This window comes from Callithrix jacchus, chromosome 16, assembly GCF_049354715.1.
Source record: "Callithrix jacchus isolate 240 chromosome 16, calJac240_pri, whole genome shotgun sequence".
Classification (NCBI taxonomy): Eukaryota; Metazoa; Chordata; class Mammalia; order Primates; family Cebidae; genus Callithrix; species Callithrix jacchus.
The window spans coordinates 23,052,166-23,074,329 of record NC_133517.1 but is presented as its reverse complement, the minus strand read 5'-3'; the positions used below and the strand labels follow the sequence as shown (position 1 = coordinate 23,074,329).

Below are 22,164 nucleotides of genomic sequence, written 5' to 3'. Positions count from 1 at the left end.
AACTTGAGGGGGAAATGCCATTTCTGAAGGAATTTACCTCTGCCACAATTTCATGAATATCCCCTGCAAGAGTAATTTTTTTTTTTTTTTTTTTTTTTGAGACTAAGTCTTACTCTGTCACCCAAGCTGGAATGCAGTGGCAGGATCTCAGCTCACTGCAACCTCCACCTCCTGGGTTCAAGTGATTCACACCTGCCTCAGCCTCCCAAGCAGCTGGAACTACAGGCTCCTGCCACCATGCCCAGGTAATTTTTGTATTTTAAGGAGAGATGGGGTTTCACGACGTTGGCCAGGCTAATCTTGAACTCCTGACCTCATGATCCATCCGCCTCAGCCTCCCAGAGTGCTGGGATCACAGGTGTGAGCCACTGCGCCCAGCCAAGCATAAAAATTTTTAAATCTTGAAAAGAAACATACAGTTCGAACATATAAAACGCCTTGAAATTATTCCCTTTGACTCACTAATTATACTGCTGGAATATAAAGAAATGATACAGTTGTACAGTCCTAGGTATGTATAAAGCTTTATGATCAGAAACTATTAAAAGAACAAAATAGTGAAAATGGGTAATAGCCATTTTCAGAAGTTAACAGAAGCCTCTGGACACATAAACTTGGATTGGTCCCTGGCTTCACTGCTTCCAAACTCATTAAAAAGCAATACCAACAACCAAATCATAGGTGAATGAGGGCAAGATGTCATAACACAGGGAAATGAATGGCTAATTTCTACGGCTTAAACCTTTTTAGTCTCAAGATCTTTTTACACTCTTAAAAATTGAGGACCCCAAAGAGCTTTACTTATGTCTGTCTGTCTGTCTGTCTGTCTCTCACTCTCTCTCTCACACACACACACACACACACACACACACACTCTCTCTCTCTCTCTCTCCCCCCCCCACATTAGAAATTAAAGAAATTTTTAAAGCACAAGAATACACAAGGACACATTCTGTTAGCTTCAAAGAGATAAAATCATTACGTCATGTAGCCTCTCGATAATCTGTACACACATGAGAGAATGAGAATGAAAAAGACAAATAATGTCTTAGTTTATAATAAAAACAATTTTGACTTCACAGGTCCCCAGACCAAACTCCTCATGAGACCCACGGGCTTAACATAATGCCTGGCAGATAGAAAGTAATCAATTTATGATAGCACAAAAATTAACTATGGTATATGTAATTAGTAAAACTATGTGAAAAAATAGAGAAAATTAACACAATTTATCTTTTAATTATGCACAGATAGACTAGAAAACATCGAAAATGATAATGGTACTTATATATAGACAGTTTGACTAAAGTGATTTTTCCTTCTATTTTTCTGTATTTTGAAATTTGCTACAGTAAATATCACTTTCAAAATGATAAAATGTTTAAATTCCAGTTTTCTGGCCTAGGTTATATGCACATCCCATAATCTGCCTCTTCTGCTCCAACACCTGCTCTACTGAATATGCGTAAAGGAAAAGCACACAACATCCACTTTGGTTCCTCCACACATTCTCAGTCTCCTAGACCTCATGTATCCTGGCAATCCCGTTTCCCTACTAAACTTTCTCTTCCATTCACCCTATAAATGGCTGTATCAAAGCTTCTCCCACCTCTTCCTTCAAATCCTCTAGATTTCCTCCTGCCTACCCCGGGACCCTGCTCACTTCGATAATCACTCTCCCACCTTTCCTAGAGCCTGAGCCTCTTTCTCCTGCATAGCTCCTAATATTCACATCCTAATGACTCTTCCAGCTCCTGATCCAGCTTCCCTTCCCTTTTGCAGCCAAGGGTCTTCCAAAAGGCTTATGCCTATTATCTCCAACATCTTGCCTCCTAGTCAATCCTCATTCCAAAGTTAATTGGCTTCTGATCACAACTTCCACTTAAAAAGCTCTAGCTGAGGTCACCTATGACCTCATCCAACTGACATTTTCCAGTATTCGTCTTACACAATCCCGTCTCCTTGATACTCTTTCCCCTCAGGTTTCAGGATCCTACATTGTCCTCCTCCTCCTCCAGTCTCTCTGGCTTCTCCTCAGTCTTTTTCATGAGCTCAGTCTGTCCATCCTCCATTAAATGCAAAGTTCTACTCTTCATACTCTGATCTCATCCATCCCAGACTTTTAACACTATATACTCCCCGAAAGAACTTAGTCAAACTAAAGCTTCATCTACCAGACTGGTAAACTGAAGACCTAGAGAATACAGAACTTACATTCATTTTAACTTAAAACATACACTGTAAATAAAATTCTACTTTAGAAAAAGGGTACAAAGATCTTTATGGATATTTAAACATGGGTAGAACACTCCTGCTCTATCTTTAAACAAGCAGCAATCTACTCACCTCTATCTTTCAGCTCATTAAAATCATGAATATTCTGAAAAGTGGCAGCATCTAAGCCCTTAGGTGACTGTCTTCTGACAGGAGCTTGCAACCGATGTCTAGCCATATCAAATACACCCATGGGATTCCTTTCTCTTTTCCTATAGATAAATGACAAATCATAAAATATGCTTTATGGGAAAAATATGTGAGTTCACATCTAATTCACTGTAAAATAAATTTAGTCTCACCACATCATATTATTAAAAAATTATTCTAGGCAAGCTGCTGTGGCACTCATTTGTAATCCCAGCACTTTGGGAGGCTGAGAGAGAAGGACTGCTTGAAATCACGAGCTTAATACCAGCCTGGCCTAAAAAGCAAAACCTCATCACTACCAAAAAAAAAAAAAAAAAAAAAATTAGGCCGGGTGCAGTGGCTCATGCCTTTAATTCTAGCACTTTGGGATGCCAAGGCAGGCAGATCACCTGAGATTAGGAGTTCGAGACCAGCCTAGCCAACGTGGAGAAACCTGTCTCAACTAAAAACACAAAACTTAGCTATGTGCAATGGCACATGCCTGTAGTCCCAGCTACTCGAGCGGCTGAGGCAGGAGAATCACTTGAACTGGGGAGGAGGAGGTTGCAGTGAACCAAGATCACACCAGTAAACCCCAGCCTGGATGACAGAGCGAGACTCCATCTCAAAAAAAAAAGTTGGCTAGCCACAGTGGCTCACACCTGTAATCACAGCACTTTGGGAGGCTGAGGCGGGAAAATCATCTGAGGTTAGGAGTTTGAGACCAGCCTGGCCAAAATGGTGAAGCCCTGTCTCTATTAAAAAATATAAAATTTAGCTGGGCATAGTGGTATGTGCCTCCAGTCCCTCCTACTCGGGAGGCTAAGGCCTGAGAATTGCTTGCACCCAGGAGGAGGAGGCTGCAATAAGCCAAGATCATGCCACTGCACTCCAGCTTGGGTGACAGAGTGAGACTCCATCTCAAAAAAAAAAAAAAAAAATTTGTCAAGTATGATGGTGTGGGCCTGTAGTCCTGGCTGCTGCTGAGACAAGAGGATTGCTTAAGCCCAAGAGGCCAAGGCTACAATAAGCTGTGATCACGCCACTACACTCCAGCCTGGACAACAGAAGGAAATCATTGTCTCTTAAAACAAAAAAATATTTAAATAGCTCTATTAGTTCAATCCTTTATCTGAAAATATAGCATATCTATAATGTCATTGAAATTTTTCAAAATCCTCAGATGCAAGATAACTTATTACGAGAGTAGAATGATTTAGCTTTACTTTAAAATGTTCGTGGAAAAAAATAAAACGTTCATGGAGCATGAAAGATCACAGTCTTTGAGGTCAGAGAAACTGAGATTCAAAGACCAGCTCTGTTATTAGCAGTATGATCTTGATTTCATCATCTGTAAAATGCAGATGTCTACCCCCTATAATCTTGTTGTGAACAAGAGAATTAAGATTAAAAAAAACTTTTTTTGAGACAGAGCCTTGCTCTGTTGCCCAGGTTAGAGTGTGGTGGAGCGATCTCAGCTCACTGCAACCTCCACCTCCAGTTCAAGCAATTCTCCTGCATCAGCCTCCCAAGTAAATGGGACTACAGGTGTGTGCCACCACACTTGGCTTTTTTTTTTTTTGTATTTTTAGTAGAGATGGAATTCTTGCCACATTGGCCAGACTGGTCTTGAACTCCTGACCTTGGTGATCCACAGGCCTCGGTCTCTCAAATGGCTGGGATTGCAGGCATGAGACACCGCACCCAGCCAGAATTAAGATAAATTTTATATTGTTGAGTACCTAGCACCTGACTTGCATTAGATAATCAATAAATTACCTTCCCTTCAGCCTAAAACAGAAATCACACATAGAAATACAGTAATAGGCAGGGCCCTGTGGCTCATGCCTATAATGCCAGCACTTTGGGAAGTAGACAAATTGCTTGAGCTCAGGAGTTCAAGACCAGCCTGGGCAATATGGAAAAACCCCATCTCTACTAAAAAATACAAAAATTAGCCAGGTGTGGTAGCCTGCACCTATAGTCCCACCTACTTGGGAGGCTGAGGCACTAGAATCGCTTGCATCGGGAGGGAGAGGTTGCCATGAGCCAAGATTGTGGCACTGCACTCCAACCTAGGTGCAGAGAGAGACTCTGTCTCCAAAAAAAAGAAAAACAAATACGGTACTGGCTGGGTCGGGTGGCTCACCCCTGTAATCCCAACACTTTGAGAGGCTGAGGTGAGTGATCACCTGAGATCAGCAGTTCGAGGCCAGCCTGACCAACATGGTAAAACGCTATCTCTACTAAAAATACAAAAATTAGCTAGGCATGGTGGCAGGTGCTTGTAATCTAGCTATTCAGGAGGCTGAGGCAAGATAATCACTTGAACCCAGGAGGCACAGGTTGCAGTAAGCCAAAAATCGTGTCATTGCACTCCAGTCTGGGCGACAGAGCAAGACTCTGTCTTAAAAAAAAAAAAAAAAAAAAAAATAGAAATATGATACTAATATGTAGTTCAATGTGGGCATTATTCAGAGGACCCAACATTAACTTTACAATAGACCTTACCAAGGAACTTGATACCTAACTAGTTAACTGATTCCTGTGGTACCTAGGAAATTAACAGACAGCAGGAAGTAAGGGAATTTTCTGCAAGGGCTTTAAGGGAGTGATGATAAGAAAGGGATGGTGTTTCTAGTCCGGAAAATAAAACACCTACTGATGCTTCCTTCAGCACTAGGTCTCCTCTATTTTTGAAAATGTAGCTCTAAGCTATACTGATTATGAGGCTTAGTCAGACTCCTTCCATCATTTGTTGATCACTAAATCTTCCCTACGCACCAAGACAAGATAGCTGGGATCCCCAGAGATGATGCCCCTGCTTTAATGGAGTTTCCTTTTTTGCAGGGAACCATTCACTGGGGCCATAAAAGGACCCTGGTCAAGACTGACAGAAACCTCTAATACCTGAGGAGAAAGGAACTCTATGGAGATTCATTAAAATGTAAAATACTAAAAAGGCATCCAAGAGACCATTAAATTGTACTGCTGTCTAATTTCTATTAATGCTAATAGTTAAATAAACTGTTAAGTTAGGAAGTAGGTTATTAAATATTCACATGTGAGCTGCATTCAGCACATTTGTTTTGAGCCTAGCACACATAATAAGAGTTGGATAATATGGTAAATTAATTAGTGAATAAGAGATTCCTTTTATACAAATATTCATGAAATTGAAATAAAGAACTAACTCTGAGATGTCTTTAAGCAGGATATATTAAAATTATTCCAAAGTAAATGTATTTAACCAATTATTGTTAAATGATGATAATTCTAATGTACTACATCTAACTTAAGTTATAACTTAGTCACAAATACATTTATTTATTTCAAAATCATACATTTATTTATTCTTCACTAGACTCTCAAGGGTTAGAAATTATCATGTATAATTTTCAAGTGAGAAAATTGAGAGGCTGTTTGAATACTCTTAAATCATACTGGTTTGCCAAAAGAATTTTTTAATGAAAATAAAAGTAAAATATCAACAACCCATTAAACTGATAAATATGCATGTTTAGAAGATGGAAAGCTACACAGTTAAGGCATTTATAACATTGTAAAAGTAAATACAGAAAAAATATACTACCTCTCAATTACTTAGAACTTACTGACCTACTATGGGAGAATTACTGAATCACTGAAAAGTACCACCTTGGATTATGTATCATCATCTAGCCAATCTATATCCTGAAATTTCTTCAACTTATTTAGCTAGTTTCGATATTCCTGAAGAATTCAAACAGAAATCTAAACAAAGCATAATTAGGCAAATTAACATGCTATGTTAAAATCCTACCACATAGTGGATTAGAGTCAGAGACATCAGCATGAACTTAATATGTATACAAATAGACAGACATAGGAACAATTATAGATATGTTTATATTTATGACTTAGTATACATACATATATTATCCAGAGGGCCTAGAAGCATTGACACCCAGCAATAAGCAGACCCAGCTTATTTGGTTTCTAAATACATTCTCCAAAAGGAACCAGGGCTCCTTGGAGAAACAGCTGATTCTAGGGATGGGGCAGGAGAAATACAAGATGATCTTGAGGCATCTGGTAGTAACAAAAAAAGAAGTGTTCCAAAAACAAAAGGGTGGGGACATGTCAAAAAGACACAGGAGCCCTCCTGAAAGAGCTCCCAATGGCCAAAGTTGGAGCAATTTGTGAAATAAATAATGTAGCACTGGCTTATAACCCAAAGTATAAAATAAATATACATGAGATGACAGTGATAAATAAATGACTGAATTAAATAAATGGAAGAAGAGACAAATCTTTCTTATGGAAGAACTTCAAAAACTATATGTATGTAACCCCTGCTCCGAGAGATAAAACTTAATTCCACCCCTTTCTCACTCTTGCCAGTGTGCTAGATTTTGTAATTTGTGACCAAATTTTCTAGTGGAGAATCCTGGCAAACATTACTTTAACCAAGGTTAACATTTCCAGAGGTATCACGTGGATATCATGTACCCCGACACAATGTGATGTCAGAATAGCACCTGTGTTCCCCAGTCTAATTATCAGAAAACATCAGACAAATTCAGACTTGGGAGGAGGAGGCTCTCTACAGGATACTTGGTCAGTGCCCATGCAGACTTTCACAGTTAAGTAAAACAAGGGAAGACTGGGAAACTGTCCCAGACCCGAGGAGACTGGGAGACATAACTAAATGCAATGTGGTACATCTTGTATGAGGCCCATGAACAGAAGGAAAACATCAGCAGAAAAATGGAGAAATCCAACAAGTCTCAAATTTAGTTCAGAGTAATGTTCTAATGTCAGCCCCTGAGTTGTAACAAACATACCACAGAAACACAATATGTTAACAATAGGGAAAACCAAATGAAGGGGGTACAAAAACTCTCCGTATTGTTTGTAACTTTTTAATAATCAAAATTATCCCAAAACATAAAGTTTATTTTTAAAAAGAGAAAGAAAATATGGTAGTTACCCACTATGTTGATTTTACAATCTACTTAAACAGTGTAAACTGAAGTTTGAAGAAGACTGCTTTAGAAAATTTATGACTCTGGCAAAAATTATCAGAAATGTTTAGTAGTCTGTAAGTGTTTCTGTTGAAAAAAAGTATTTCAGAAAACTATGTTATTAATGGGAAATATTAAAAAAACAGATAAAAGAAGTTCTAAAATGCAACTACCTTCTATAATTATTCCAATAGGGAAATGTCCATCCCTACAACAATAATCCCCTTGAGAACTAAATTTCTACAACTGATTTGGTAAAAGACTAAAATCAGGAAAGTAAGGAGATTTTAAGAAAGATGAATTAGTCCTGTTCCCAACCTACAAAATTATTGGCTAGGTGAAATAAGATAAAAGAACTCAAGAGAAAACAAAAAATGCAATTCTAAACTTGCCTGATAGGGATTTCATCATCACTGTCCATGTGTAGCAATCGCTCTTGTAGACGCCTCTCTTCACTACGAAGTTGTTTTCTCATTTCTGACAATTCCATAATTACGTTATTTTTCTCCTCTGCAAATTCCCATTGATAAATAAAACACAAGACAGGAATAAGAACAAAAGATTAAACACTAATAATAAAGCGAAACTGCTCAGAAAGAAAATTTTATGAAAGATATTTTAACATTTTATATATACACACATACACAGATCATAATGTCACTAGGACCTACAAGTACATTTTTTATAATACAGGAATTTTAGAAGCGATATTCTTGGGGGAGCACAACTATAAATGAGAGGCACAAGGGAGTTCCTTTGTGGTGATGGAACAATTCTGTATCTTGATTGTAGTGGTGGTTGCACAAATTGTGCATGATAAAAATGTACAGAGATATGCATATATAAATGCATGTAAAAACTGGTGGAATCTAATGGTCTGTAGAGTACACCAGTGTCCACTTCCTGGCTGTGATACTGTACTACCTAAGATGTTACCCCAGGGGAAAGTTGGGGAATGGGTACACAGCACCTCTCTATACTCTTTCTGCAATTTTCCATCAGTTTATAATTATTTCAAAACGAAAAGCTAAAAAGAGAAATACTCTCGGGAACAGGTTTAGTAGTTAACTCTACCTTCTGCACGAAGCTGATTTTTCCTGGCAGGTACTGGGGGTGACTGTGCCCTGGACATGGAACTTTCCTGTTTAACAATAATGACAAAGACATCATGCTCAGTATGTCTTCTCTACACAGAAGCTTGAAGGGAGTAATTTTTTGAAGTATTTATATGTAAAGAAAACCAAACTCCACATTATCTCTACCTCTAAAATTTACCCACTTGTATAGCTATTCTTCCTTCTCATCACAATGGAAGTGTCCTTGCTTCTACCCAAAGAGAATCCCTTCATCTCTACTCTGTATCTTATAATTGTTTCCTATCCTACTCCAATAATTCTTTTTCCAACTTCCTCTCTCCAAGCACCTTTCTCTCAACCTATGTGTAAAAACTTCTCCATTTCTTAAAAGAACAATTTTACCTCACTCTTCATTGCTCACTGTCTCCTGTCCATTCTGTCCTTCCCTTCACAGCTGAGCTTCCTGAAAGAATAGTAAAATGCAGTACTTTTGGGGTTGACTGCCTATTCTCATTCACTTATCAACACACAGCTATGGCCTTTGCTTTCACATGCATCACTCCAACAACACTGCCTTCACGAAAGTCATGAAGTGATCCCAAGTGACACATTCAGTGGGCATTTTACTTGGCCAGTCACAGCTGCTATCACTGCCATTGTCTCTCACCCTCTCTCCATTCCTTTCTCTGCTTCGCAAATATTGGTAATTCCCTAGTATTCTATTCTCAGCCTCCTTTACTTCTCTTCTAGGCACTCACTGATCCTACACGATGGTACTAATTTAACAAACACCAATATGTTGATGGTGTACAGGACTACAAATCAAGTCCAGAACTCTTTCTGCAGCCACAATTCATATTTTCAAGTGCCTACTCTATATAACCCTTACCAAGAACTTGAAAGTTATCATAGACTCCTGACCACCACACAGTCAACAAATAGTACTATTATGTCTCTCAAATGTATTGTAAAGCTGTCACACCTTCTCAGTTCTTGGTGCCACTGCCTTTGTTTGGATCCTCAGTCTCACATCTGGACTTCTGCAAAAGCATCTTATCTCCATGTTTAGTCCTGCCCCACCTCCAAAACTTATCTCCACACCATTGCCTGAAAAAACATTATATAAAAGTGGCCATGTCATTCCCCTACTTAAAACATTACAGTGAATTCCCATACATTATCTATCACAGACCTACTAAATCAGAATCTCAAAGGGTGGGATTAAGAAACAGGTTCTTCTGACATATTTCTTGCCTATTTGGGTGATTAGCCTTTCTGGAATCCACCAGCCTATGTAACAAAATCAAAGCTCTTAGCACTCCATACAACATGCCACATATGTTCTGACCTCCACCTCCTCTGCTGCCTTCTGGCATCATCAGGCCAGACCACACCATAGAAGATTCTCCACATGTGCCATGAGCTTACAGTGCTCTCCATGACTCTGTACAAGCTGAAAATCCCTCACCCTCCTTTGCAAGGCAAATTCCTGCATACTTTTCAAGCATCAACTTGAGGATCAATCTCAGAACATTTTCCCAGTTCTCTTTTCCTTGGAGCTCAGTCTAAAGTATAACAGGCTTCATGAGCATATTTATAGCTAGGGGCCTGGACAAGAATCATTTGCTAAATTATAGTTTGTGGAAACAAACTTCAGGGTATCAAGTACTGTCAGTTACAATCAAAGCAGCAGGCAAATTACTGTAGATATCAACTGTATTTCAGATCTGAAAATATTCAACCCTCCCAAATATGATGAAAAAGAAAATTTCATTTGATCCCCCAATCCAAAATAACTGAGCTAGGATTAACAAATAAAAACTAAAGCACATACATGAATAAAGGAACTTATGATGCTGTCAATTGAAGGAGGTCTTTGGAGTCTGCTTGTAATTTTGTTCTGAAGAGCAGGAACTACAGGAGAAGGCTGTCTCAAGCGCTAAAAAATTTAAGAGCATATTTGCTTCATCATACTCTCACACATATACACACTTGCCCCTTATAGTTAATAAAGCCATCTAAGAAGTTTAGACTGTTATTGCTTTTATTTAATAAAATACGTTTTAGAAAAGTCAGAAATTCAGTTACATAAGATCAAACATGTTGGTTATGATAAACATAAATGGATTTAGACATCTTTATTAAAACAATATGAGTGTCAAATTATGATTTAAAAAATCAACAAACTCAAGTAAAGCAACATAAAAAAAAAAGACGTAACAAAAGTAAAGAATCACCTTAATAAAAAGGTACCATGACAATACAAAAAATTAAAGAAAAAATTCCTCTTCTGGAAAACAACACAAATCAATCTCTAAAATCTAGATCTAGTCACTAACAGCATCATGAATGAGAGACCCTTGAAAATCACAATGGGTTTCTATATTTTAGTTTATAGTGTATTAAAATTTATGGTCCTCAACTTCACATAAAAATCAAAACACGGAAGACATTAAAAAGTCCTAGCCGGGCATGGTGGCTCCTGCCTGTAATCCCAGCACTTTGGGAGGCCAAGGCGGGCCTATCACTTGAGGTCAGGAGTTGGAGACCAGCCTGCCCAACATGGCGAAACCCCGTCTCTACTAAAGACAAAAAAATTAGCCAGGCAATGTGGCATGTGTCTGTAATCCCAGCGACTCAGGAGGCTAAAGCAGGAGGACCGCCTGAACCCAGAAGGCAGAGGTTGCAGTAAACCAAGATCATGCCATTGCACTCCAGCCTGGGCCTCAAGGCGAGACTCCATCTTAAAATAAATAAATAAATAAATGAAAAAGTCCTCACAAAATGATAATAGTTATCTGCATTTAAAAGGGAAAAACAACTCAGACCAAAATGTATATGTGGATGTTAAATTCTTCATTTTATATAGCAGAAAATCAGTTAATTTTAATAAAATTAAAAATATATAACAGAAAGGTATCCACAAGCAAAATTTATAAAGACAACACAGACCTTCTAAAGCACTGTAGAGAATGGAGCAAACAAGTCATAGTCACATAACAAATGACCAAAAAGCTATCAAGGATGAAAAACACAAAAAACGTCAGAAATGCAATTAATGCAATCAAAGACATTAGTTTTGATAAACATAAATGGATTCAGATATCCTTATTTTAAAAGATAGCCTGGGTGCAGTGGCTCATGTCTGTAATCCTAGCACTATGGGAGGCCAAGGCAGGCAGATCACCTGAGGTCAGAAGTTCAAGACCAGCCTGGCCAACATGGTTAAAACCATGTTGTCATGGTCTTTACTAAAAATGCAAAAATTATCTGGGTGTGGTGGTATGCGCCTATACTCCCAACTACTGGGGAGGTTGAGGCAGGAAAATTGCTTGAATCCAGGAGGCAGAAGTTGCAGTGAGCCAAGATCATCCCACTGCATGCCTGCCTGGGTAACAGAGTGAGTCTCTTGTCTCTAAATAAATAAATAAACGAAAATAAAAAGATGACTCAGATTAGGATTTTAAAAATTCAACAAACTAAAGAAAGATACAACCTAATTAAATAAAAAATCTAGTGACACAAAGGTAAAACTGAAGAAATAGACAAAAATATATATCGGACATACATAAATGAAAAGAATGATAGCAATGTTAATTTCAGAAAGGCAAATGCATTAAATGAGATAAAGCCAATTTAAAATTTTATGGTACTTTACGATTACATTCATAAAAGTATATATTACTAAAAAATAGCATTTTTTTTTTTTTTTGAGACAGAGTCTCACTCTGTCATCCAGGCTGGATCACTGTGTTACAATCACGACTCACTGCAACCTCTGCCTCCCAAGTTCAAGTGATTTTTCTGCCTTAGCCTCCTGAGTAGCTGGGACTAAAGCTGCCCACCACGCCCAACTAATTTTTGTATTCTTTAGTAGAGATGGGGTTTCACCACGTTGCCCAGGCTGGTCTCAAACTCCTGGCCTCAAGTGATCTGCCCAACTCGGTCTCCCAGAGTGCTGGGATTACAGGTGTGAGCCACCTCGCTAAGCCTCTTTCATTCTTAAATGATGAATTTTACAATAAAAAATTGTCTGTGAGGCAGAAGTGGTGGCTCATGCCTGTGATCCCAGCACTTTGGGAGGCTGAGGCAGGAGGATCACCTGAGCCCAGGAATTTGAGATCTGCCTGGGCAACATAGCAAGACCTGGTCTCTTAAAAAAAAAGAAAGAAGGCTGGGTGTGGTGGCTCATGCCTATAATCTCAGCACTTTGAGGGGCCAAGGTGGGCAGATCACCTGAGGTCAGGAGTTTGAGACCAGTCTGGGCAACATGGTGAAATCTGTCTCTACTACAAATACGAAAATTAGCCAGGCATGATGGCGCACGTCTGTAGTCCCAGCTACTAGGGAGGCTGAGGCAGGAGAATAGCTTGAACCCAAGAAGTGGAGGTTGCAGTGAGCCAAAACTGTGCCACTGCACTCCAGCCTGGGCAACAGCATGAGATTTCATCTTAACCAAAAAAAAAGAAAGAAAGAAAGAAAAAATTTTTTTAAAAAAGCTCTCAATTTCTGTATTTAGTCTTGTTGTGAACCATAACAAACAGTTCATGTTGTGCTGGTCTGCAGACCATATTTTTGGTTGACACTGCACATACCAAAGGAACAAGACTAAGAATGGCTGAGGTAAGTAAATCCATTACCTTCAATGGACAGAAAATACCAACAAAGCACAGTGACAGTACCTCATATACAAAGTTCAGTACATTGGGCCCAGACTAAACAGTAAGACAGAACAGGAACAAAAGCACCTCCTTCTTTTTCCCTTTTTCTAACAACTATACAACTCTCACAGCAGAAGTGGGTTAAACTATGGGTTTAATTGACATTTTTGTCTCAAACTTACCTTTGTTTCTTCCCCAATCAAATTTTCTCTTTCACAGTAGTGCTGAAGCTGCAGATTATATTTTTCTTCTTCTTCTTTCTTCTTTCTTTCTGCTTCTTTTCGTCTTTCTTCAGCTAACCGAATATGTTCTTCATTTTTTAGCCTTTGCTTCAAAATAAATAGAAAAATAGGCATTCCATATATACTTTCTATATAGCACATTCAAAAATGTGCTGCCTTATCTAATAAAATAAGGATGTGATATGGTTCTTTAACATAAAGAGGTTATCTGCTTAAAAATAAAATATGAGGTATCTTTTATAAAGTCTTCAGGCAGCCTATTTTTTTAAAGTCATCATTTATCTCCTTTCTTAAATTACTTTCACCTTAATGAAATAGTATCCATGAATGGATATTGATCTGATATTTTCCTAAATGTACTCCAACACTGTTCTCCTTCATAAGTAACAAGTATCTTTTCAAGTCAAAATAAAGACTTAACCTTCAGACTAAGCAGTAAAAGAGAGTTGGGAAAAAAGATGTACCTCCTCCTCTTTCTCCCTTTTCTTTTCCTGTTCCTCTTCATACTCCTGCTGAATCCGTGCCCTCTGTTCTGCAAGTCGTCTTTCTTCTTTTTCTTCTGCAATTCTCAGTCTCTCTCGCTCTGCTTCCTCTCTTTGTTTCTTTTCCTCAATCTAAAGAATTAAACCTAGTTATTTATGCTGTAAAACTAGTGAAAAGTTAGAATATCACTTATTTTTTTCCTGACAGCATATAAACTCAACATCTATACCCTCTTTTTGCATGTTCCTAAATTTTTCAGTCTCCTGTATTTTTAGGGAGGCTACATGGTTTACTGTACTGTTAAAAGCTTTGAGTTAAATTTCAGTTCCAACAAACAGACTGTGTGACCTTAAGAAACTTGCTTGTCCTTAGTTTTCTCTTTTTTTCTGGTAAACAGAGTTATTAACGCCTACATCTCAAAGGAGTGCTCAAAAAATTGTTAAACAATGCAAGGAACATAAAAGTTCCTCCTATATAAAAGGTTCTAAGCAAATAATTCATGATTGTATTATTCTATAGTGATTGCTGCTATTATATATCAAAATTCTTGTACTTTATTATTCCAAAATAATAGTGAAATTAATATTCACTGTATCCAATCATTTTTAATGCAAGAACCACTTCTCCCAAATGCCCTTTGTTCTTTTCTATCTATAGAGGTTCATGGAGAAAGAACTAAAACTATTAAGTGTAGGACGATTTAAGTCACAAGAACTCATCATTAAGTTTCATCTTAAATGCCACCTGGAGTCTATAGTGTTGAGTACTCTGAGGGAAATATTCTAAGGCAGAGCCTAAGATTTGAAGGGAAGAGGGGCCCTAACAGATACTCCACACCCGCGATGAGTGAGGCAGGGAAGAATGGCAGCATGGGAAATAGGTATTCATGTCTCTAAGGTTGTCAACAGATTTTAGTTATCCTTAGATGTGGATCATACTACTCAGCACACTTTTGTTTTTCTTGTCTGTACTTACTCTAGCTTCAATGTTGCTCTATCTAGTGTTGTTAATTTTTGAGCTATAAAAACTTTAATCTGGCCGGGTGCGGTGGCTCAAGCCTGTAATATGAGGCAGGCGGATCACCTGAGGTCAAGAGTTCAAAACCAGCCTGGCCAACATGGTGAAATCCTGTCTCTACTAAAAATATAAAAATTAGCTGGGCGTGGTGGCGCATGCCTGTAATCCCAACTACGCAGGAGGCTGAGACAGGAGAATCACTCAAATCCAGAGCAGAGGTTGCTGTGAGCCGAGATCATGCCACTGCACAGCAGCCTGGGCAACAGAGTGAGATTCTGTCTCAAAAAAAAAAAGAACTTTAATCTTCTAACACATCCCATGATTTTATATACTAGGGCTTTTCCAACACTTTCTCACAACACTATTAAATATGCACAAGCCTAATTAGTACTTTTAGTCAGCAATCTGTGTGCTATCACTTCTTCAAGTCCAACATGACTAAAAAAATAATTTATAATTCAACAAAATTTTATATTCAATACTTAGTTCCCCCTTCTTCCCACTCCATGAGAAAAAAAAATTACATTCACAGGGTCATTTCTCCATCAAAATCAAAGAATATCAACCTGTAAACTATTAATGGATCATCTACTTAATGGATCCAAAGCTCAGTGCCAGCAGGAATGCTAGACAGCAGTTCAACAGCTTTCCGGTATGGAAAGCTATCTTCTTGTCATGGTTTTCTAATTGTATAACACAAAAATGCTTCAAGAGTTCTTAAAAATATTTAATTTGTTAATTATTTTTATTGCTGTAATTGAAAATGTCAAACATTCACAAGTGTTATTAATATTTACCAAAGTTTAACAGCATAAAGACTTCTGATGCATTAACTTAAGCTAACCGTAGAACTTACTTGTGTAGACCTCAGGCTAAAGCTTTTCTTAACATCTTTGTGCACAGATTTGAACATTTCATTACATTTGTTTCAACAAAAGTTTTGGATATGTTTCATCTGACACTGTATTGTTGACAGTAGTAATAAATACCATTGGTCTACTTTATATTTTCTTAGAATTACATGTTAGGTTTTGTTTGAAGTGGGGGAAGAGATTTTTAAAAGGTTGCTAAAAGAAAAAGTTAAAAACCATCATCTGAAAGCAATCTATTCACTGATAAATTGAGGGTTGACAGACTAGAAGAACTAAAGGCTGCAACTAAAATAGTTAAAGCTTACCCCATAATCATAGTTTTTCTAGAGATAAAGACTTTCTAGTGAATCCTATAAACAGAAGGGTGGTATCTATAGGTATTATACTTGAAGTCTGGAGACTTGGGTTCAAGCAATGGCCTCACAATTTGCTAGCTCTACACCCTGGGAAAGCCTGTTAGTCCGAGTATTGGTTGTATGTCATTAAATAGAGATAATAAAACCTTCTTCAAAGAAATTTGAGGTTGGTTGAGGTACTATGTGTAAAAGTATCTCACAAACAATAAAAGCCTATATAGTTGTAAGAATTTTTTTTTTTTTTTTTTGGCTGAATTCTACCTTAGACCATGGTAAGAATTGCTAAGCATTAGAGGAGGTACTTAAATTTTGACCAGTTGTCATGGTCAATATACCACAGGGTCCTTTATGTTCAACAGAGACTCCAAACCTTCAACTTGCTGCTACCAGACTTGAGTGCACAATATTGGGACCTCTGATGCTAATATCTTACATTCAACATTTATGTCATTTCTGTTGAACCTTAAAAACGCCTTTCAATCTATTTCCACTGTCATCCACTCTAGTAAGATATCCCTGTTTCCAGTCTTTGCAATCCTCTATTATTATATCTTAAACAGTGATGTCACATCAATCACATCCTTTTTTCACTCTGTAGCTCAGGTAGGATAAAGTGGCATATCTTGGCTGACTGCAACCTCTGCCTCTTGGGCTCAAGCGATCCTTCCACCTCAGCCGCCTAAGTAGCTGGGGCTACAGGCATATACTACCATGCCTGGCTAATTTTTTGTAGAAATGGGTTTCACCAAGTTGCCCAGACTAGTCTCAAACTCCTGAGCTCAACCAATCTGCCCACGTTGGCCTCCTAAAGTACTTCAACTACAGGTGCTAGCCACTACACCCAGCCTAACATCAATAATCCTTAAAGGCTATATCCATCATGTCACTGCCTTATTTAAGAGTCAACAAGAATTAGGATTAAAAAGAAGGTATGTTTGAGGGCGTCTATTTAAGAATTCGGAGTTAGAGGGCGGGACGTGGTGGCTGACGCCTATAATCCCAGCACTTTGGGGGGCCGAGGCAGGCAGATCACAAGGTCAAGAGATTGGGTTTCACCATGTTTTCCAGGTTGGTCTCAATCTCTTATTTTGTAAAAATACAAAAATGCGCTGGGCGTGGTGATGCGCACCTGTAGTCCCAGCTACTTGGGAAGCTAAGGCAGGAGAACTGCTTGAACCTAGGAGGCAGAGGTTGCAGTGAGCTGAGGTCGTGTGGCAGAGCAAGACTCCATCTCAAAAAAAAAAAAAAAAAGTTTGAGGTTAGATTAGATAGCCTTTAATGTCAGGCTAAAGAGTTGAGATAATTTCTGTAGGCAAAGAAAACCTACCACCAGATTTTGAGTAAAGAAGAACAGCATGTGAAAAGTTGTATCAAAGGAAAATTAACCAGGCCATAAGATTAATCTAAAACTGAGCTCAAAGTGTGGGTATGAAAGGGAGGGAGGTAAAGACAAAAGAAACTGTTAGTCCCTCATACGCAAGTATTTCACATTCATCTCAGGCTCCATCCCTAGAACTCAGCTCAGAGTGCACCCAGTATGGTAGTAAGTCTGTTTGCTTCATAAACAATGGATATTTAAGTGCCTTTCTTTGGAAATAGTTTGGACATTTCTACTATGTTAAATGCTATTTACTTATATACATATATGGGGCAGATAATTATAAACTGTAATTATCTTAAATCTAATTTTTATTTACAATCTGTAATAAGAGTATCAAATCATTTAGAAAACATCAACTTATATATATCTAGAAAGATACATTATCTGCCTAATAGATGAATATTTTGGTAAGTCAATTTTTAAAATCTCAGCATTCTTTGATTTAAAATTAATTTAGGCTGCGCATGGTAGCTCACACTGTAATCCCCTTCGGTCTCTTTGGAGACCCAAGGCGGGTGGATCATATGAGGTCAGTAGTCGGAGACCAGCCTGGCCAACATGGTGAAATCCCGCCTCTACTAAAAATACAAAAATTAGCCTGGTATGGTGGTGCACACCTTCAGTACCAGCTACTCAGGAGGCTGAGACAGGAGAATCACTTAAAGCCAGGAGGTGGAGGTTGCAGTGAGCCAAGATCACACCACTACACCCCAGCCTGGGTGACAGAGCAAGACTCCATCTCAAAAAAATAAAATAATTAAAGATTTAATAAAGTATAAAAAAGATTAAGTCAACTACTACATTTAATACAACTGCTTATTTCCTTAAAATAAGAAAATGAGCCAGGTGCAGTGGCTCATGCCTATAATCCCAGCACTTCGGGAGGCCGAGGTGGGTAGATCATAAGGTCAAGAGATCAAGACCATCCTGGTCAACATGGTGAAACCCCGTCTCTACTAAAAATACAAAAATGAGCTGGATGTGGCAAGCGAGCACCTGTAGTCCCAGCTACTCGGGAGGCTGAGGCAGGGGAACAGCCTGAACCTGGGAGGCAGAGGTTGCAGTGAGTCAAGATTGTGCCATTGCACTCCAGCCCAGGCAACAAGAGCAAAACTCTATCTCAAAAAAAAAAGGAAAAGAAAATGAAATAATTTTTATACTACTGATATCTGATCTCATATGAATTAGATATTTTAGATAACAGCATGGCATTTTAGAATTTCGTATTTACCCTGTGGAGAAAATCTTTGCAATTTTTGTTTATTAAAATCTTGTGAAACTTTAAAACTGATCAAATAAGCATTTCACCTGAAAACGAAGAAAATTCTTGTATAATTCCTGCTGTTTAATCTGAAGTTCAGTTGGAGGCTCACCAAATACATTTCCCCGAGCAAAAGGAGAGCTCTGTGTTTGCATCTGACCTTAAACGAGATATTTTGCAAAAACATGCTATTAGCCAATGCTTAGAAAATGTGACAGTTAAAGAATTAACGGTTTGCTAATAAATTCATTAAAAAAAAGTCCAGAGATTAAAATCAGAAGAGAATGGTTGAAATTAGCATCCGAAGAGCAGATGAAAAGTAGTAAGAGAAAGAAAAATGGTAATACTAAAATAAAATTAACAGTTAAAACAATCAAGTAATACCTGAAAGGCACAAAGGAAACATAAAAGCTAACAGCCTAAGTAACTCTCATTGCAGCAAAGGCTTTAAAATAGAATTTATGAAGAGACAAAAAGTACATATTACATTCTTCAGTATGTGAATATCCTTAAGAATATTGCTTAATAACACATTAAAATGTATTAACATTTAAAATTTTCTAAAATTGTTTTTAAAAAAAGTAATTTCAAAATTCTTCCCAATAAATGACAGAATAGTCAGCTTTGAAAAACATTTAACAAATTAGAATATCTTAATTATTGTAATAGTTTTTATTTTTAAAACTATTGAATTAATGAACAAAATTTTTTTATTATCTATTACCTATAAATAGTATTGTATTTTCTTCGAATGAAAAAAATTTCATAAAAGCAATTCAAAAAACAACTATACACTTAGAATCTCTTTGAATGCAGACAGGAAAAAAAATGACATTTAAATTTAAGCCTCACATAACTTTTTATATTGTTTTAGAGTTTCCAATTCATTCTTCATACCATTAAACTAAAGCATGTATTTCTTGTTTTTGAAACGGAGTCTTGCTCTGTCACCCACGCTGGAGTGCAGTGGCACAATTGTGGCTTACTGCAACCTCTACCTCCCGAGTTCAAGCGATCCTCCTTGCTTCAGCTCCCGAGTAGCTGGCACTACAGGTATGTGCCATCATGCCAGGCTAACTTTTTTTGTATTTTTAGTAGAGATGGGGTTTTGCCATGTTGGCCAGGCTGGTCTCGAACTTCTGATCTCAAGACGATCCGCCTGCCATGGCCTCCCAAATTGCTGGGATTACAGGTGTGAGCCACCTCACCCAGCCTAAAGCATGTATTTCTCGAAAGTAGTTTTGTATAGGCAAACTGCTTTGCGGTTCAGCTGCTATTCAGATGTATTTTGCGTTTGTATTTAAATTTATTAATGATTATTTGAACAGACTGGCAGAAAGTCAAATCAATAAACATTATGGATACTTTTTTTCACCCAAAATTTTTCCTACTGAAAACGAGCTAAATATACAACTTGAAGGGTCTTTTAAAATTTATGCTGTAAGCTAGTAGAAAAACAAAATTGAGTAGTATGTTTCACCACGCTGCTCAGTCCTATTCTAAACCTCTGAGGCAATTAGAGAAAACATATTATTGGAGACAGACAACAGAAGTCCTTTTAGAAATGAATAAACTATAGAAGCAAACAAAACCATAGGTAAACACTTGTTATATACAAAGAAAGCAGAAATGTGACGTGTTACAATAAGCCAAAAAAATAAATTTAAGCCAAATTCGTGTTAGACTTTATAAGCCACAGCTCATCTAAAAACCATAAAGTAAAAGAAAAAAAATAATGAACATTATAAAGGGCATCAGAAACTAAACTAATGAAGATGAAACATTAGAGAATAAGGAAACTTAAACACATGTTTTAACATTCAATTTTCAGGTATATTCAAGTTCCTTTAGGCTTTTAAAATATCAAATGCTACAAATATGCAAAGATACATGTGTCTGTGTACATACATACACATGCACTCATATACATATATATGGCATAGCACAAAATTAGGTGGCTTTGAATCATTTCTTGCATTGAGAAAGTTTATTTTAGATGAATTCTTTTTTTTTTTAGACCAAGTCTCGCTCTGTCACCAGGCTGGAGTGCAGTGGCATGATCACAGTTCACTGCAACCTCCAATTCCCAGATTCAAGCGATTCTCCTGCCTCAGCCTCCCAAGCTGGGATTAAAGGCTTGTGCCACCACACCCTGCTAATATTTTTATTTTTAGTAGGACAGGGTTTCACCATGTTGACCAGGACTGTCTCAGTCTCCTGACCTCATGATCCACCCACCTCAGCCTCCCAAAGTGCTGAGATTACAGGCGTGAGCCACCGTACCCAGCTGATTAATACTTAGGAAGAAAATTCTAACTTAGGGAATTCCAATTCATAATAAAAGGGAAGTTTTAAACATTTTATGTTTTATTCATTTCTTAAAATAGAACACTCTGGCAATAATGCCAGCATAAAAACCTGGCAATGATACAGAAAGGCTATAGGCACCAAATTTTGCTGTGCGTGTTTAATCATGTTTGGGAAGGGGTCATGGAAACTGTTGATTTTCCAGTGTTTTTGCTTGGTGAGCAAGCTAAATAGCTAAAAAGTGTTATAACTAAGATAGAAAAAGTTCTAGGCTGAGCCAGGGAACTACAAACAATACCAAGTATAGAAGAAAGGGGTAGAGCAAGACTATATGGCACTGAGATCTCAATATAAACTACTAGAAGCAGCAGCAAATGAGAAAAATAATGATAATCAGAAGGAAGTCAAAATTGTCTCTTAGCAGCAATATGAAAAGGTGCTTTGAGGTTCTTACTATACATTATTATGAATTAAAAGACCCAAATCAATAATTTTGTCGAAATCAAAGGTTCCAATTTTAGTGCTCTAAAAATCAAAACTGGATCTAATGGGTAAAAACCTATTGTAGAACACAGAAAGCATTTTCTCATAATTAGAAAACACTGGAACAAGCTGCCCATGAAAACAGCAAATGATCCATCTCTTAAAGTGTTCAAATAGGCTACAGATAATGTGTGCTACCATCAAAGCCTTGAAAGATGCAGGGCTACAACTCTAATCACAGCTCCCCATATCACTTATCTGTTTAGCCAAAAACAAAAAGACTGCATGGTCAGAAATATTTTAGAACTTCCTAATGAAAAGTTCTTTTCTAGTCTAAAATCAAAACTTCTGTGAAAGTACAAAGTAGAATTTTGTAACGAATAAATGGCCAGTTGTAAAGGCATCAAAATATAGTGCAAGGTGGTGTATTATTTAAATTTCCTTTATTTATTTTTTTGAGACAGAGTCTCACTTTGTTGCCAGGTGCCAAGCTGGAGTGCAGTGGCTCAATCTTGGCTCACTGCAACCTCCGCCTCCTGGGTCCAAGCAATTCTCCTGCCTCAGCCTCCCGAGCAGCTGGGACTACAGGCACATGCCACCATGCTCAGCTAATTTT

The 22,164-nt window shown here is 37.7% G+C and overlaps 1 protein-coding gene across 26 annotated transcripts in view; it reads right to left on the bottom strand.

Moving 5' to 3' along the window:
• Window positions 1–22,164, bottom strand: part of CSPP1 (centrosome and spindle pole associated protein 1) — a 148,417-nt gene that overhangs the window by 18,104 nt on the left and 108,149 nt on the right. For all 26 annotated transcript variants that reach the window (XM_078352583.1, XM_078352591.1, XM_078352594.1 and 23 more), the window contains 7 exons: window positions 18,806–18,918; window positions 13,853–14,002; window positions 13,329–13,475; window positions 10,320–10,424; window positions 8,484–8,550; window positions 7,802–7,919; window positions 2,347–2,486 (listed from right to left, as the gene is read on the bottom strand). In XM_078352583.1, the coding sequence (XP_078208709.1) occupies window positions 2,347–2,486; window positions 7,802–7,919; window positions 8,484–8,550; window positions 10,320–10,424; window positions 13,329–13,475; window positions 13,853–14,002; window positions 18,806–18,918 (840 nt within the window). The remainder of the gene's footprint in view (window positions 1–2,346; window positions 2,487–7,801; window positions 7,920–8,483; window positions 8,551–10,319; window positions 10,425–13,328; window positions 13,476–13,852; window positions 14,003–18,805; window positions 18,919–22,164) is intronic.